This window comes from Lissotriton vulgaris, chromosome 3_1 (assembly GCF_964263255.1).
Source record: "Lissotriton vulgaris chromosome 3_1, aLisVul1.2, whole genome shotgun sequence".
In the NCBI taxonomy this organism is placed as follows: Eukaryota; Metazoa; Chordata; class Amphibia; order Caudata; family Salamandridae; genus Lissotriton; species Lissotriton vulgaris.
The window spans coordinates 1534650881-1534666971 of record NC_141689.1 but is presented as its reverse complement, the minus strand read 5'-3'; the positions used below and the strand labels follow the sequence as shown (position 1 = coordinate 1534666971).

Here is a 16091-nt window from a genome sequence, read left to right as displayed (position 1 = left end):
GGACGACTCATGATGGCCTTCGGATCTGGGCTCAGCACCCATACCCACAGACCACGCACGTAACCTTGGCTTCATCCTAGACTCCTCACTCTCGATGACCAAACAAGTCAACGCCGTCTCATCCTCCTGCTTCAACGTACTTCGTATGCTCAAAAAAATCTTCCACTGGATCCCCCCCAGAGACAAGAAAGACTGTCACCCACGCACTGGTTACGAGTCGACTAGACTACGGCAACACCCTCTACGCCGGAATTACAGCCAAATTACAGAAAAAACTCCAACGCATCCAAAACGCATCAGCGAGACTCATTTTGGACATCCCTCGCCAAGATCACATTACCGGCCACCTGAAAGACCTCCACTGGCTTCCCGTTAACAAGAGAATAACATTCAGTCTCCTCACCCACGCACACAAGGCCCTCTACAAACTAGGGCCCGAATGCCTCAACACTCGACTATCCTTCTACACACCCACCCGCCAACTAAGATCCTCCAATCAAGGCCTCGCCGCAGTTCCGCGTATCCAAAGATCCACCATGGGAGGTAGATCCTTCTCCTACTTGGCGGCCAAGACCTGGAACTCACTCCCCACTCACCTCCGCCTTACACAGAACCACATCTCCTTCAGAAAAGAACTTAAAACCTGGCTATTCGATAAATAATGAACCCCCTCCCCAAGCGCCTTGAGACCCTCTGGGTGAGTAGTGCGCTATATAAATTCTTGAACTTGTGATCAGTGCGTTATTCCACTGAGCTGCTTTCTAATATTTCAATGTGTGATCTTTGGGTAGAGGTCTTACTGATAGAAAACCTGCGACAGGCAGATTAGTAGGATCATTAACCAAGTGAGTGGCTATCTTACCGGCAGCACGTGCATTGCAGAAAGCTTGTTTTAAGGATTTACATCGTACATTTCTGTTTAGCTCCTAGGATCATTGAAGAAAATGCATAAAGTAGAATAAATGCTCTTTCTGCTGAAGTATTATGGTTAAAGGTCACACCGGGATAAATATATTGCACCTCTGGGAATTGGAAATAACTGAGCTATCGACCTCATGCCCAGGAGGAGAAAGCCTTAAGCCCACTTCAAACAGCGGCAGTAGCCTACACAGCTCCCAGTGAGGCATTACAGCAGTAGGTCAAACTTCAATAATCCTCACAGAAGAGGGCTAGCACAGAGCTGAACTACGCAAACGCCTCACATTTTCATGTGCTCGTGTCTACTTTTCATATTCTTCGGTCAGAAAGCTCCCTTGCATTGCACCTTTTTCACCAGTACAGGATCCCCTAAACTTTTCCCCTTGAAGTCCTCAGTATTTCATAATTGAATACCCGGTTAACACTATTGGTGGAGGAGCACAGCCATAGCTCACATGAGGCACAAAGAGGCCTCATATGCCAGTTCACAGCATTCTGAATTCCAACAAGCAAGTAGTGATCAGCACTATAAGGTGCTTGAGGGCAGTGTGAAGCTGGCAATGGTGGGCAGAGATGAGCTGGCCCTCATGGGCAGCGTGTGAAGGTGGTATTGATGGATAGTGTGAGGTGCCAGAAACAGTGGACACTGTAAAAGTTGGCACAGGTGAGCTCACTCTTCCACACTCTATCTTGCTGTCTGTTACCATACTTTTTTCTACCTCACACTCAACATCTCAGTGTGGTCCTCTGTAATAACCTCCCCAAAAAATCCAACACCCAGCAATTTCTTAAATAATAAATATATCATTCGTATTGCTTTATTAACCTTCCTGCTTCCTCAAGTTTGCTTGAAAATGCATAATTTGTCTACTCTCTTTTCAAAATTTTCTCGGGGGTTGTTCGGGCTCACTCACTACGCTCGCCGTAGTGCTGTACGACAATAATTCTATGACTCACCACTTTCAAATGTCACCAGCCACCACTGCTTGTAATATCCCACCCTCCCGAGTCTTGCGCCTGAGCCATCAGATGAGGCTTCTGTAGGTCGGGTGTGGTGGCCGGTGCAGGCGGTTTAATTGCAGGAGGAGAAGGGGATCGCAAATGAAGGCGCCCAGCAGTGCGGCACATACTCTCTTTTCTGCACATGCGGAGTAGGTCGGGTGCGTTTGGTGTGCTCCAGCAGAGCTCTGAGGCAGCACAGGCCTGGGCCCAACATGGCCCCAGAGCCCGACAGCCACCCTCTGTTCCACGGCCTTTATCTGTTGGTGGTGCAGCTCAGCATGCTCACAACCCCAGGTGAACGATACCTTCAGCAGTACCCGGGACCTTAGCTAGGGCTCAGGATGGCAATGTGAGCAAGGTAGTATCATCGGATATGGGACTTGGATGCGGAGCCTTCTCAAAAAGCGTCCGCCATGCTAACCAGTTGGCCATGCCCCCCAGTCATCCTCAGGTCCCTTCCAAAATGTTCCTCCCAGAGAAATCCCACTTTCACTGTTATCAGGTAATGCCTTCCATTTACAAAAAGTCAGTTTGATGAAAGTAGACTTAGCCTGATTCGTTTTTAAATTTCGCCTAGGACCCCAGCATGGTACATTGACTGGGTAGTTCTCGTTTTGTTCAATCTTAGCCCAGCCTTTCTCTGACTGCAATTTCATCTCGAGAAAAAAGTACTATCCTGCTTGCCATTCAGTTTTCTAAATTCTCTACACATGGGAATGTGATGTGCACTGTAGACAGTTTTTGCTTTAAGACCAGCCTTCCAATGATTCTCTGTTGTTCTACACACTCCCGCAGAGTTAATCTTTCTTAACACTCGTTGATAATCACATGTTCACTCATAACGTGTTTGGCTCACTTCTTTTTCAAACCTTTTGCCCCGTTCTTCCTCTGTATCATGTCTCCTTCATACAGCTTCAATAGCCTTTGTTTGCAATGTTGTTTATTGCTTTTTATTCGTTTAATGTTTTATAGAACAACAATGTTATTACACTTTGATTACGTTATATGAACGTTAGACTCTTCCTGAACGTGTCAAAATGTTTTAATTGACTGATGTTTTGCAGGAGAGCCCGATAAGGAGCTGAATCCTAAAAAGAAAATCTGGGAGCAGATCCAGCCTGACCTGCACACTGATGAGCATTGTGTGGCCACATACAAAGGCGTGGCATTTGAGGTGCAGGGGAAAGGAGTCTGCAAGGCTCAAACCATGACCAAAAGTGGAATCAAATAACTGTTGGTGCTCTGTAGAAGTATAGCTAATAGATTGCTGAACTTTTTTCACATGGAGAAACATCAAACACAATAAAAGTAATACATATCTGTCCCCAAACGTGTACAATGTGTTATGTTATGTTTTAACTATATGCTATTTTACTCTTTAATTTTTCGAAATGGGTCCAAGCAGGGCTTTAAGTGGAATGAAAAAACTGGGGGGGTCTCTCAAAGGGGCGTGGCCAATGTAATTAAGGACATGGCTTAAAAAACGCAAGCTAAAAATCTGTGCTTAACATAGTGTGACGTCCAACTTGTAGCTTAAAAAAAGGCAAGCTAAAAATTGTGCTTAGCATAGTGTGACGTCCAACTTGTAATTTGCTGTTTTTGACATTGCATTCAGATATATGATACAAGTAACATTATACTTACAAGAAATGACGACTATTGGCTTTAGCAATGCTTGTTAGTTGCATAAGATAAATATCCAGTAACTACAGGCTTGTGGATAATATAGAACAAGCATTGGCATAGCCAATAGGTCTCGCTTTTTGGACCCTATAAGTATTTAGTTATGCAGCAGAATATTCTTGGTGCAACAACACCAACTGTTGCATGGCTAAACACTTAAAGGTCCCAAATGCGAGACCTATTGGCTATGCTAATGCTTGTTTTAATCTCCCACTTGCCTCTTCTTTTATATTAGCATGTGTGGATTAGTAGAGAAAAATTGCGTACCAGTACAAAGGGCAGAGCAGGGTGAATAAACCGTGTCAATTAATAGGATTACTAGAATAAATAAGATTTTTAAAAGGGCGAGTGACACAAGTAAAAGAAAGAGGAGTTAAAGAATGAGAAACCAATACACAATTGAATGAAGGGTTACTCCAAAAATGGAACTTACCTCAGTACTTAGCTCCTACAGTTTGATTTCTCTTATTTCCGCATTACCGAATGGAAAGCCTGTACAATATATCAGCCAATTATAACACGCGGTTCCTGTTGCAGATCTCAAGTAAGTAGTTCCGGCCAAACACCGAAGAAACCCATGAGTGCAGGGCAGGCTAGCCGCCACTCATTGAGTTTCTACTTTTGCTCCGCCCCCTCTCACTCACCGATTGCTCAGTCATACCCCTGCTCAGTATGCAGACGAAAGCAGCGGCACGCCGAGCTGAACGAACGCTCACACTTCAGTGACAAGGTGCACCAGCCTCTTTTACCGAGAGGGTAGGTTTATTTACCTTTGTACTACGCGCACAGTTACCTTTTGTACTCCACGCTCGGTGGACGATCTGTGAATGCAAGCCTTAGCCGTGCGAGCAACATGTCTAAAAGTGTACTTGTATTTTTAGAGTGGATAGTTGTAGAAATGTTTGCATTATGAAGCTATGTATTACTTTTTTTTCTTTTATTGTTTGCAAGAGTGGTGCTTTTAATCAAATAAACAGACTAAGATATTTAAAAACTATATAAATGTGAAATTCCCTAGCTTTAGAAATGGCACGGTTTGGATCTATTAATAGCACGGAGGCGAAGATTATGCATGTCTCTCTTCGCGTAACATATCTGCTGGCGCAACAGCACGAAATAGTGTAAGTGAAGTGCGGGTGCGAACGAGAGTTGTGAGCGATCAAAAGTGAAAGAAATCGAGCGTGCTTGTGCGTGTAACAGCAAGCTGGTGCTGCCTTTGGTAGCACTTGAAAAACCTGCTTACTAAATGTCTCGCAAGACCAGCGCATGAGCTGGCTCTAGCAAGACCTAAAAAACTTCCACTTAAAGCCCTGGTGACACCATAACAATATTGCTGCTCCTGAGTTTCAAAAAGAGAAGGGAAAACCAGAGAGAAAATGACCCACTTTAAAGGATTTCCCTTCCCCTACAACGCTCACCGTAACTTCTCCACTAGCGAAGTTAGTAGTGGGAGCACACGCACATCCATGTGCCTGCTGTGACTGCAGTCCGGAAAAAACGGGCCTCCTATGCCAAGGCACAAAACAGAGCCAGATAGAGACCCGTTTCGAGGCCCCTTTTAAAAAGCTGCTGGTGCTTAGCACCGATGAGACCTGGCCCACTTACAGTCCCGGGTCCAAGTCAATTTTAAAGTCAATTTTAAGTAAAAAAAAAAAAAATTGAATTACTGTATTTATTTCTTTTTTAATGGGATCGTTTGAAGGTAATGTTTTAATTGTTTTACAGGATAGTTAATGTTCTGAGGAAGGTTTATTTTGTAATGCGACCCTGTTCTGCATTAGCGGTACATGAGCTCACATCCTACTGGTTGTCTGGAAAGGAATCCTCTTTGCATAAATCATGGGTTTTCTATACCATTCTCTCCTTCAAAGAATGCATCATCAAAAATACCAGGACAGCATGGTTCAAACTTGCCTTCCTGAAGATAGTGCGTCATAGGATCCTCGCTGGCAATCGTAAATGTAGAGTATTTCCGCCAATGTGTGGGGACCCCAGAACAGTTCCTTTCGATAATTGAACAATCATTTGCAATGCGACAGGACTTGCATCAGTTAGAGCAGGGGTACTCCTAGTACGGCCTGCGGGCCGCCCGCGGCCCGGCAAGCCTTCCTTGGCGGCCCGCGGACCTTGCAGACATTTTACCTGTGTTTAAAACATTTTTTTTTTAAAGTGTCAGAAAACACAGCGGCAGCAGCGTGGACTACGAGACACACTGCTCTATGGAGGCTGGGTGGTTCACAACAAAGCTTCATTACCAAGTAAATGGTCTTTTATAGACCTGTGAAGTACTCGGGTGCGACTGTATGTGTGTGCGCCCGGGAAGCTGGTGTGAGGTGACAGAGGGTGACGGACAGAGGGAGGGAGACCGAGACAGACGGAGGGAGACTAAGGGATGGAGACCGTGGGAGACCGAGGGAGGAGACAGGGAGAAAGAGGGAGACAGACAGAGGAGGGCAACAGAGGGAGGGAGACAGACAAGGGAGACAGACTGAGACAGAGGGAGGGAGCAAGAGCAAGGGAGACTGAGGGAGGGAGACAGAGAGGGAGGGAGACAGACGGGGATAGACAGATGGAGGCAAAGACTGAGACAGACAGAGAGGCAGACGTAGAGGGAGAGGGAGATGGAGAGAGGGAGGGTGAAAGAGGGAGGGTGACAGAGAGAGGGAGGGTGACAGAGAGAGGGAGGGTGACAGAGAGAGGGAGGGTGACAGAGAGAGGGAGGGTGACGGAGAGGGAGGGTGACAGAGGAAGGAGGGTGACGGAGAGAGAGGGTGACGGAGAGAGGGTGACGGAGAGCGAGGGTGACGGAGAGCGAGGGTGACGGAGAGCGAGGGTGACGGAGAGCGAGGGTGACGGAGAGCGAGGGTGACGGAGAGCGAGGGTGACGGAGAGCGAGGGTGACGGAGAGAGAGGGTGACGGAGAGAGAGGGTGACGGAGAGAGAGGGTGACGGAGAGCGAGGGTGACGGAGAGCGAGGGTGACGGAGAGCGAGGGAGACTGAGAGCGAGGGAGTCGGGGTGAGACAGAGACCGACAGAGGGAGAGCGGCAGACAGAGGGAGAGCGGCAGACAGAGGGAGAGCGGCAGACAGAGGGAGAGCGGCAGACAGAGGGAGAGCGGCAGACAGAGGGAGAGCGGCAGACAGAGGGAGAGCGACAGACAGAGGGAGAGCGACAGACAGAGGGAGAGCGACAGACAGAGGGAGAGCGACAGACAGAGGGAGAGCGACAGACAGAGGGAGAGCGACAGACAGAGGGAGAGCGACAGACAGAGGGAGAGCGACAGACAGAGGGAGAGCGACAGACAGAGGGAGAGCGACAGACAGAGGGAGAGCGACAGACAGAGGGAGAGCGACAGACAGAGGGAGAGCGACAGACAGAGGGAGGGCGACAGACAGACCGAGGGAGACGGGGAGAGACAGACAGAGGGAGAGAAACAGGGCAACAGACAGAGGGCGACAGAGGGAGGAGGGCGACAGGGGGAGGAGGGCGACAGAGGGAAGAGGGCGACAGAGGGAGGAGGGCGACAGCGGGAGGAGGGCGACAGCGGGAGGAGGGCGACAGCGGGAGGAGGGTGACAGAGGGAGGAGGGTGACAGAGGAAGGAGGGTGACAGAGGAAGGAGGGTGACAGAGGAAGGAGGGTGACAGAGGAAGGAGGGTGACAGAGGAAGGAGGGTGACAGAGGAAGGAGGGTGACAGAGGGAGGAGGGTGACAGAGGGAGGAGGGTGACAGAGGGAGGAGGGTGACAGAGGGAGGAGGGTGACAGAGGGAGGAGCGTGACAGAGGGAGGAGCGTGACAGAGGGAGGAGGGCGACAGGGAGGGCGATAGAGGGAGGGAGACAGACAGAGGGAGAGAGGGAGACAGACAGAGGGAGGGAGGGAGACAGACAGAGGGAGTCAGACAGAGGGAGGGAGGGAGGGAGACAGAGGGAGGGAGACAGAGGGCGACAGATATTGGGAGACAAAGGGAGACACAGAGGTAGGAGACAGAGGTAGGAGACAGAGGTAGGAGACAGAGGTAGGAGACCGAGGTAGGAGACGGAGGTAGGAGACGGAGGTAGGAGACAGAGGTAGGAGACAGAGGTAGGAGACAGAGGTAGGAGACAGAGGTAGGAGACAGAGGTAGGAGACAGAAGTAGGAGATAGAGGTAGGAGACAGAGGTAGGAGACAGAGGTAGGAGACAGAGGTAGGAGACAGAGGTAGGAGACAGAGGTAGGAGACAGAGGTAGGAGACAGAGGTAGGAGACAGAGGTAGGAGACAGAGGTAGGAGACAGAGGTAGGAGACAGAGGTAGGAGACAGAGGTAGGAGACAGAGGTAGGAGACAGAGGTAGGAGACAGAGGTAGGAGACAGAGGTAGGAGACAGAGGTAGGAGACAGAGGTAGGAGACAGAGGTAGGAGACAGAGGTAGGAGACAGAGGTAGGAGACAGAGGTAGGAGACAGAGGGAGTGAGACAGACAGACAGAGGGAGGGAGACAGAGGTAGGAGGGCGACAGAGGGAAAGAGACCGAGGGAGAGAGACATACAGTGAGTGAGACAGGGCGACAGACAGAGGGAGGGAGGGAGACAGACGGCGGTAGACAGACGGAGGTAGACAGACGGAGGTGGACAGACGGAGGTAGACAGACGGAGGGCGAGAGAGAAGGAGGGAGGGAGACCGAGGGAGACAGAGGGCGATAGATATTGGAAGACAGACAGAGGTAAGAGACAGACAGAGCGCGAGAGAGAGAGTGAGGGAGGCAGAGGGAGGAGGGCGACAGAGGGAGAGAGACATACAGTGAGTGAGACAGAGGACGACAGAGGGAGAAAGAGGGAGGGAGACAGACGGAAGGAGACAGAGGGAGACAGACGGAAAGAGACAGAGGGAGACAGACGGAAGGAGACCGAGGGGGACAGACAGAGGGAGGGAGACCGGGAGGGAGACAGCCAGAGAGAGGGAGTGGGAGGGAGACAGAGAGAGAGGAAAACCGAGGGAGACAGGGGAGGGACACAGAGGGAGAGGGCGAAGGAGACAGACAGCGGGAGGGAGACAGGGGGACTGAGACAGACTGAGGGAGACAGGCGGAGGGCGACAGACGGAGGGCGACAGGCGGAGGGCGACAGGCGGAGGGCGACAGGCGGAGGGCGACAGGCGGAGGGCGACAGTGGGAGGGCGACAGACGGAGGGGGACAGACGGAGGGGGACAGACGGAGGGCGACAGACGGAGGGCGACAGACGGAGGGCGACAGTGGGAAGAAGACAGTGGGAAGAAGACAGTGGGAAGGAGACAGTGGGAAGGAGACAGTGGGAAGGAGACAGTGGGAAGGAGACAGTGGGAAGGAGACAGTGGGATGGAGACAGTGGGATGGAGACAGAGACAGACAGAGAGAGGGGGAGACCAAGAGATAGGGAGACCAAGAGATAGGGCGACCAAGAGATAGGGAGACCAAGAGATAGGGAGACCGAGAGAGAGGGAGACCGAGAGAGAGGGAAACCGAGAGAGAGGGAAACCGAGAGAGAGGGAGACCGAGAGAGAGGGAGACCGAGAGAGAGGGAGACCGAGAGAGAGGGAGACCGAGAGAGAGGGAGACCAAGAGAGAGGGAGACCGAGAGAGAGGGAGACCGAGATAGAGGGAGACCAAGAGAGAGGGAGACCAAGAGAGAGGGAGACCAAGAGAGAGGGAGACCAAGAGAGAGGGAGACCAAGAGAGCGGGAGACCGAGAGAGCGGGAGACCGAGAGAGCGGGAGACCGAGAGAGCGGGAGACCGAGAGAGCGGGAGACCGAGGGAGAGGGAGACCGAGGGAGAGGGAGACCGAGGGAGAGGGAGAGAGAGGGAGACCGAGAGAGAGGGAGACCGAGAGAGCGGGAGACCGAGGGAGAGGGAGACCGAGGGAGAGGGAGACCGAGGGAGAGGGAGACCGAGGGAGAGGGAGACCGAGGGAGAGGGAGACCGAGGGAGAGGGAGCCTGAGAGAGAGGGAGCCTGAGAGAGAGGGAGCCTGAGAGAGAGGGAGCCTGAGAGAGAGGGAGCCTGAGAGAGAGGGAGCCGGAGACGGAGGGAGACAGAGGGAGGGAGTCGGGGGGAGACCGAGGGAGAGCGACAGACCGAGGGGGAGCGACAGACCGAGGGCGACAGACAGACAGGGAGAGGGAGACAGGGGGATGGAGACAGGGCGACAGACAGAGGGCGACAGAGGGAGGAGGGCGACAGAAGTAGGAGACAGAGGTAGGAGACAGAGGTAGGAGACAGAGGTAGGAGACAGAGGTAGGAGACAGAGGTAGGAGACAGAGGTAGGAGACAGAGGTAGGAGACAGAGGTAGGAGACAGAGGTAGGAGACAGAGGTAGGAGACAGAGGTAGGAGACAGAGGTAGGAGACAGAGGTAGGAGACAGAGGTAGGAGACAGAGGTAGGAGACAGAGGTAGGAGACAGAGGTAGGAGACAGAGGTAGGAGACAGAGGGAGTGAGACAGACAGACAGAGGGAGAGAGGGAGGGAGACAGAGGTAGGAGGGCGACAGAGGGAAAGAGACCGAGGGAGAGAGACATACAGTGAGTGAGACAGGGCGACAGACAGAGGGAGGGAGGGAGACAGACGGCGGTAGACAGACGGAGGTAGACAGACGGAGGTAGACAGACGGAGGTAGACAGACGGAGGGCGAGAGAGAAGGAGGGAGGGAGACCGAGGGAGACAGAGGGCGATAGATATTGGAAGACAGACAGAGGTAAGAGACAGACAGAGCGCGAGAGAGAGAGTGAGGGAGGCAGAGGGAGGAGGGCGACAGAGGGAGAGAGACATACAGTGAGTGAGACAGAGGACGACAGAGGGAGAAAGAGGGAGGGAGACAGACGGAAGGAGACAGAGGGAGACAGACGGAAAGAGACAGAGGGAGACAGACGGAAGGAGACCGAGGGGGACAGACAGAGGGAGGGAGACCGGGAGGGAGACAGCCAGAGAGAGGGAGTGGGAGGGAGACAGAGAGAGAGGAAAACCGAGGGAGACAGGGGAGGGACACAGAGGGAGAGGGCGAAGGAGACAGACAGCGGGAGGGAGACAGGGGGACTGAGACAGACTGAGGGAGACAGGCGGAGGGCGACAGACGGAGGGCGACAGACGGAGGGCGACAGGCGGAGGGCGACAGTGGGAGGGCGACAGTGGGAGGGCGACAGACGGAGGGGGACAGACGGAGGGGGACAGACGGAGGGCGACAGACGGAGGGCGACAGACGGAGGGCGACAGTGGGAGGGCGACAGTGGGAAGGAGACAGTGGGAAGGAGACAGTGGGAAGGAGACAGTGGGAAGGAGACAGTGGGAAGGAGACAGTGGGATGGAGACAGTGACAGACAGAGAGAGGGGGAGACCAAGAGATAGGGAGACCAAGAGATAGGGCGACCAAGAGATAGGGAGACCAAGAGATAGGGAGACCGAGAGAGAGGGAGACCGAGAGAGAGGGAGACCGAGAGAGAGGGAAACAGAGAGAGAGGGAGACCGAGAGAGAGGGAGACCGAGAGAGAGGGAGACCGAGAGAGAGGGAGACCGAGAGAGAGGGAGACCGAGAGAGAGGGAGACCGAGAGAGAGGGAGACCGAGAGAGAGGGAGACCGAGAGAGAGGGAGACCGAGATAGAGGGAGACCGAGATAGAGGGAGACCAAGAGAGAGGGAGACCAAGAGAGAGGGAGACCAAGAGAGAGGGAGAGAGAGGGAGACCGAGAGAGCGGGAGACCGAGAGAGCGGGAGACCGAGAGAGCGGGAGACCGAGAGAGCGGGAGACCGAGGGAGAGGGAGACCGAGGGAGAGGGAGACCGAGGGAGAGGGAGACCGAGGGAGAGGGAGACCGAGGGAGAGGGAGACCGAGAGAGAGGGAGACCGAGAGAGAGGGAGACCGAGAGAGAGGGAAACCGAGAGAGAGGGAGACCGAGAGAGAGGGAGACCGAGAGAGAGGGAGACCGAGAGAGAGGGAGACCGAGATAGAGGGAGACCAAGAGAGAGGGAGACCAAGAGAGAGGGAGACCAAGAGAGAGGGAGACCAAGAGAGAGGGAGACCAAGAGAGAGGGAGACCGAGAGAGCGGGAGACCGAGAGAGCGGGAGACTGAGAGAGCGGGAGACCGAGAGAGCGGGAGACCGAGGGAGAGGGAGACCGAGGGAGAGGGAGACCGAGGGAGAGGGAGACCGAGGGAGAGGGAGAGAGAGGGAGACCGAGAGAGAGGGAGACCGAGAGAGCGGGAGACCGAGGGAGAGGGAGACCGAGGGAGAGGGAGACCGAGGGAGACCGAGAGAGAGGGAGACCGAGAGAGAGGGAGACCGAGAGAGCGGGAGACCGAGGGAGAGGGAGACCGAGGGAGAGGGAGACCGAGGGAGAGGGAGACCGAGAGAGAGGGAGCCTGAGAGAGAGGGAGCCTGAGAGAGAGGGAGCCTGAGAGAGAGGGAGCCTGAGAGAGAGGGAGCCGGAGACAGAGGGAGGGAGTCGGGGGGAGACCGAGGGAGAGCGACAGACCGAGGGGGAGCGACAGACCGAGGGCGACAGACAGACAGGGAGAGGGAGACAGGGGGATGGAGACAGGGCGACAGACAGAGGGCGACAGAGGGAGGAGGGCGACAGAGGGAGGAGGGCGACAGAGGGAGGATGGCGACAGAGGGAGGAGGGTGACGGAGGGAGGGCGACCTGGAGGGCGACAGAGGGAGGGTGGGCGACAGAGGGAGGGAGGGAGACCGACGGAAGGAGACCGACGGAGGGAGACCGACGGAGGGAGACCGACAGGGGGAGACAGACAGGGGGAGACAGACAGGGGGAGACAGACAGGGGGAGACAGACAGGGGGAGACAGACAGGGGGAGACAGACAGGGGGAGGGAGACAGGGGGAGGGAGACAAATGGAGACAGACAGGAGGGAGAAGGGCGACAGAAGGAGTCAGACGGAGACGGACAGAAAGAGGAGGACAAAGAGAGAGGGTGACAGAGAGAGAGGGTGACAGAGAGAGAGGGTGACAGAGAGAGAGGGTGACAGAGCGAGAGGGAGACAGAGAGAGAGGGAGACAGAGCGAGAGGGAGACAGAGCGAGAGGGAGACAGAGCGAGAGGGAGACAGAGCGAGGGGGAGACAGAGCGAGGGGGAGACAGAGCGAGGGGGAGACAGAGCGAGGGGGAGACAGAGCGAGGGGGAGACAGAGGGAGGGGGAGACAGAGGGAGGGGGAGACAGAGGGAGGGGGAGACAGAGGGAGGGGGGAGACAGAGGGAGGGGGGAGACAGGGAGGAGGGAGGGAGGGGGGAGACCGAGAGAGGGAGGGGGAGACCGAGAGAGGGAGGGGGAGACCGAGAGAGGGAGGGGGAGACCGAGAGAGGGAGGGGGAGACCGAGAGAGGGAGGGGGAGACCGAGAGAGGGAGGGGGAGACCGAGGGAGAGGGAGACCGAGAGAGAGGGAGACCGAGAGAGAGGGAGACCGAGAGAGAGGGAGACCGAGAGAGAGGGAGACCGAGAGAGCGGGAGACCGAGAGAGAGGGAGCCTGAGAGAGAGGGAGCCTGAGAGAGAGGGAGCCGGAGACGGAGGGAGACAGAGGGAGGGAGTCGGGGGGAGACCGAGGGAGAGTGACAGACCGAGGGGGAGCGACAGACCGAGGGCGACAGACAGACAGGGAGAGGGAGACAGGGGGATGGAGACAGGGCGACAGAGGGAGGAGGGCGACAGAGGGAGGAGGGCGACAGAGGGAGGAGGGCGACAGAGGGAGGAGGGCGACAGAGGGAGGAGGGCGACAGAGGGAGGAGGGCGACAGAGGGAGGAGGGCGACAGAGGGAGGGAGGGAGACCGACGGAGGGAGACAGACAGAGGGAGACAGACAGAGGGAGACAGACAGGGGGAGACAGACAGGGGGAGACAGACAGGGGGAGACAGACAGGGGGAGACAGACAGGGGGAGACAGACAGGGGGAGACAGACAGGGGGAGACAGACAGGGGGAGACAGACAGGGGGAGACAGACAGGGGGAGACAGACAGGGGGAGACAGACAGGGGGAGACAGACAGGGGGAGACAGACAGGGGGAGACAGACAGGGGGAGACAGACAGGGGGAGGGAGACCGGGGGAGGGAGACAGAGGGAGGGAGACAGAGGGAGGGAGACAGAGGGAGGGAGACAGAGGGAGGGAGACAGAGGGAGGGAGACAAATGGAGACAGACAGGAGGGAGAAGGGCGACAGAAGGAGTCAGACGGAGACGGACAGAAAGAGGAGGACAAAGAGAGAGGGTGACAGAGAGAGAGGGTGACAGAGCGAGAGGGTGACAGAGCGAGAGGGAGACAGAGGGAGACAGAGCGAGGGGGAGACAGAGCGAGGGGGAGACAGAGCGAGGGGGAGACAGAGCGAGGGGGAGACAGAGCGAGGGGGAGACAGAGCGAGGGGGAGACAGAGCGAGGGGGAGACAGAGGGAGGGGGAGACAGAGGGAGGGGGAGACAGAGGGAGGGGGAGACAGAGGGAGGGGGGAGACCGAGAGAGGGAGGGGGAGACCGAGAGAGGGAGGGGGAGACCGAGAGAGGGAGGGGGAGACCGAGAGAGGGAGGGGGAGACAGAGGGAGGGAGACAGAGGCAGACAGAGACAAACAGACAGGGACAGACCGAGATAGAGGCAGAGATCGAGGCAGAGACAGGGGAAGACATATAGAGGCAGAGACAGACAGAGAGTGAGACAGGGACAGACAGACAGATAAAGGCAGAGACGGGGACAGACAGATAGAGGCAGAGACTGAGACAGACCGAGAGGGAGACGGAGGGAGAGAGAGGGAGAGAGACAGCCACGGCCCGTGGAGGGAGTTGCAGTGGGGCAGGGAGGCGGGGCAGGGTGGGAGGGTGATAAAACCCGGCATATGGATATTTGGAGGTAAGTGAACAATTTAATTAACAAAACGAATTTCGTAGTGTGCCCTGCATCGCAAAATGCGATGCAGGGCACGCTACGAAATTCGTGAAACTGCAATACACAGGTGGCGGTTAGAAAGAAAGACCGCAATGGCAGAAGGTGTGTACATGCCACTGCACTTGGGGCAATGTACTGGAAATACATAAGAAAAAACACTGCATTGAATGACTAAGAAAAAATCAAACACAAGCAGGCGGTTTTGGGGGCAGGGAGGGGCGGTTCGACTCTGCAAATGACCAAGGAAAGGAAAGGACAGGTACAAAAAGGGAGTGTCCAATGTGACAAACTAGCAGCAGCAAAGGAAAAAACATCTGTGTATGGGCCAGTGAAACCATAAATATAATACACAATGATATTATAAGCAGATGTGGCTGGAGAGAAGGCAGGAGTGGGACAGGTACCTGGGTAGGGGTGGGACAAGAGGGTTGAGCGGGTTTTGGGTAAGAGGAGCACCATCTGCCTTAAGAGGACGCGGAAGACACAAACAGTATGGCAAAAGAGGGTGAGTATGCAGGACTTAACAGCTGTGTGGACAAAGTGACATGGGACAGAGGGGCAGAAGGTGAGTTGGTAAGAAGAGCCAAATATCTGGCGAACTGTAATGCAAAGTAAAATACACAGGACAGGAACGGACAGGGAGGCTGGGTGGTGGGGCATAGTTTTTTGGGGCGCGGTAGCAGATTTAATTGTCTGAGGGTGGTTGGGTGATTTTAAGTAGGGGACAATTTCTACTGGGAGACTCCCAGTGGCTGGGTTGCTAGCAGTGTGTGCAGGAGGGATAGCCAAATGTGGTGATGCACAGGCGCCAAGGGGTTTGGTGTTCTATGGAGGTACAACAGGTCAGGTCGAAGTGCGACAGTGCATGGCGAAGGGAAAGACAAAGATCATATTAAGGTGTAAATAATTCCCGCCCTAGTGACTGGGGCCCAGGACGGGAGCAGGGCATTGATGAGATGGAATTAATCAGGGTCCTGGAGGCACGCAGAGTAAGGGGCCACGTCTAGACTGCTGGGTACATTGCCTGAGGATGGACAAGCCCAGGTAAGAGGGGCCGAGCAGAGGCCGGGAGCAGGGGCTCAGCGTCTGGGTGAAAAAAGAACAGTCTGCAGCCGGCGTGAGTAAGGAGGGCGGAGCAGAGACGAGCTGTGCATGCCAGACATACTGGACCCACCTGGATAACTGAATGGTGAGAGCAGACTTGCCTACGCCACCGCCTCCTACCACCACCAGCCGGTACTTCTCCTGCATCAAGCCATTCTTCCAGCCCGCCATGGAGGAGAGGAGGGGCCGCGGTGCAGTGGGATCGAGGAAGTTTTCCTGAAGATGAAAGATGGCGTGAGCGTGTACCTCGGTTGTCCAGGCGCAAGCTGAAAGACGCATTGAGCGTGCACATGGGCTATCCGGGCGCTAGTTCGAAGAGACGCGAAGAGCGTGCACAGCGGCTGTCTGGGCACGTGCACATCTCCTGTCCCCCTTCGGCAACCAAGTCGACGACAATAGATTTCGCCAAGACGAGCAACGCATGCGCTGCACTCTAGCCGACCTAAAAACCTTATCTGGAGGTAGACATTTCAAAGTATTCTATGTTACTTCTATAAAG

At 54.9% G+C, this 16091-nt stretch overlaps 2 protein-coding genes across 4 annotated transcripts in view; one reads left to right on the top strand and one right to left on the bottom strand.

Annotated features, from left to right (window-relative positions):
• Positions 1-3244, top strand: part of AIMP1 (aminoacyl tRNA synthetase complex interacting multifunctional protein 1) — a 157497-nt gene extending 154253 nt beyond the window's left edge. For all 3 annotated transcript variants that reach the window (XM_086962027.1, XM_086962028.1, XM_086962026.1), the window contains exon 7: positions 2985-3244. In XM_086962027.1, the coding sequence (XP_086818153.1) occupies positions 2985-3151 (167 nt within the window). In that variant the 3' untranslated portion in view covers positions 3152-3244. The remainder of the gene's footprint in view (positions 1-2984) is intronic.
• Positions 1-16091, bottom strand: part of LOC147728143 (uncharacterized) — a 330065-nt gene that overhangs the window by 271522 nt on the left and 42452 nt on the right. The window lies entirely within an intron of this gene.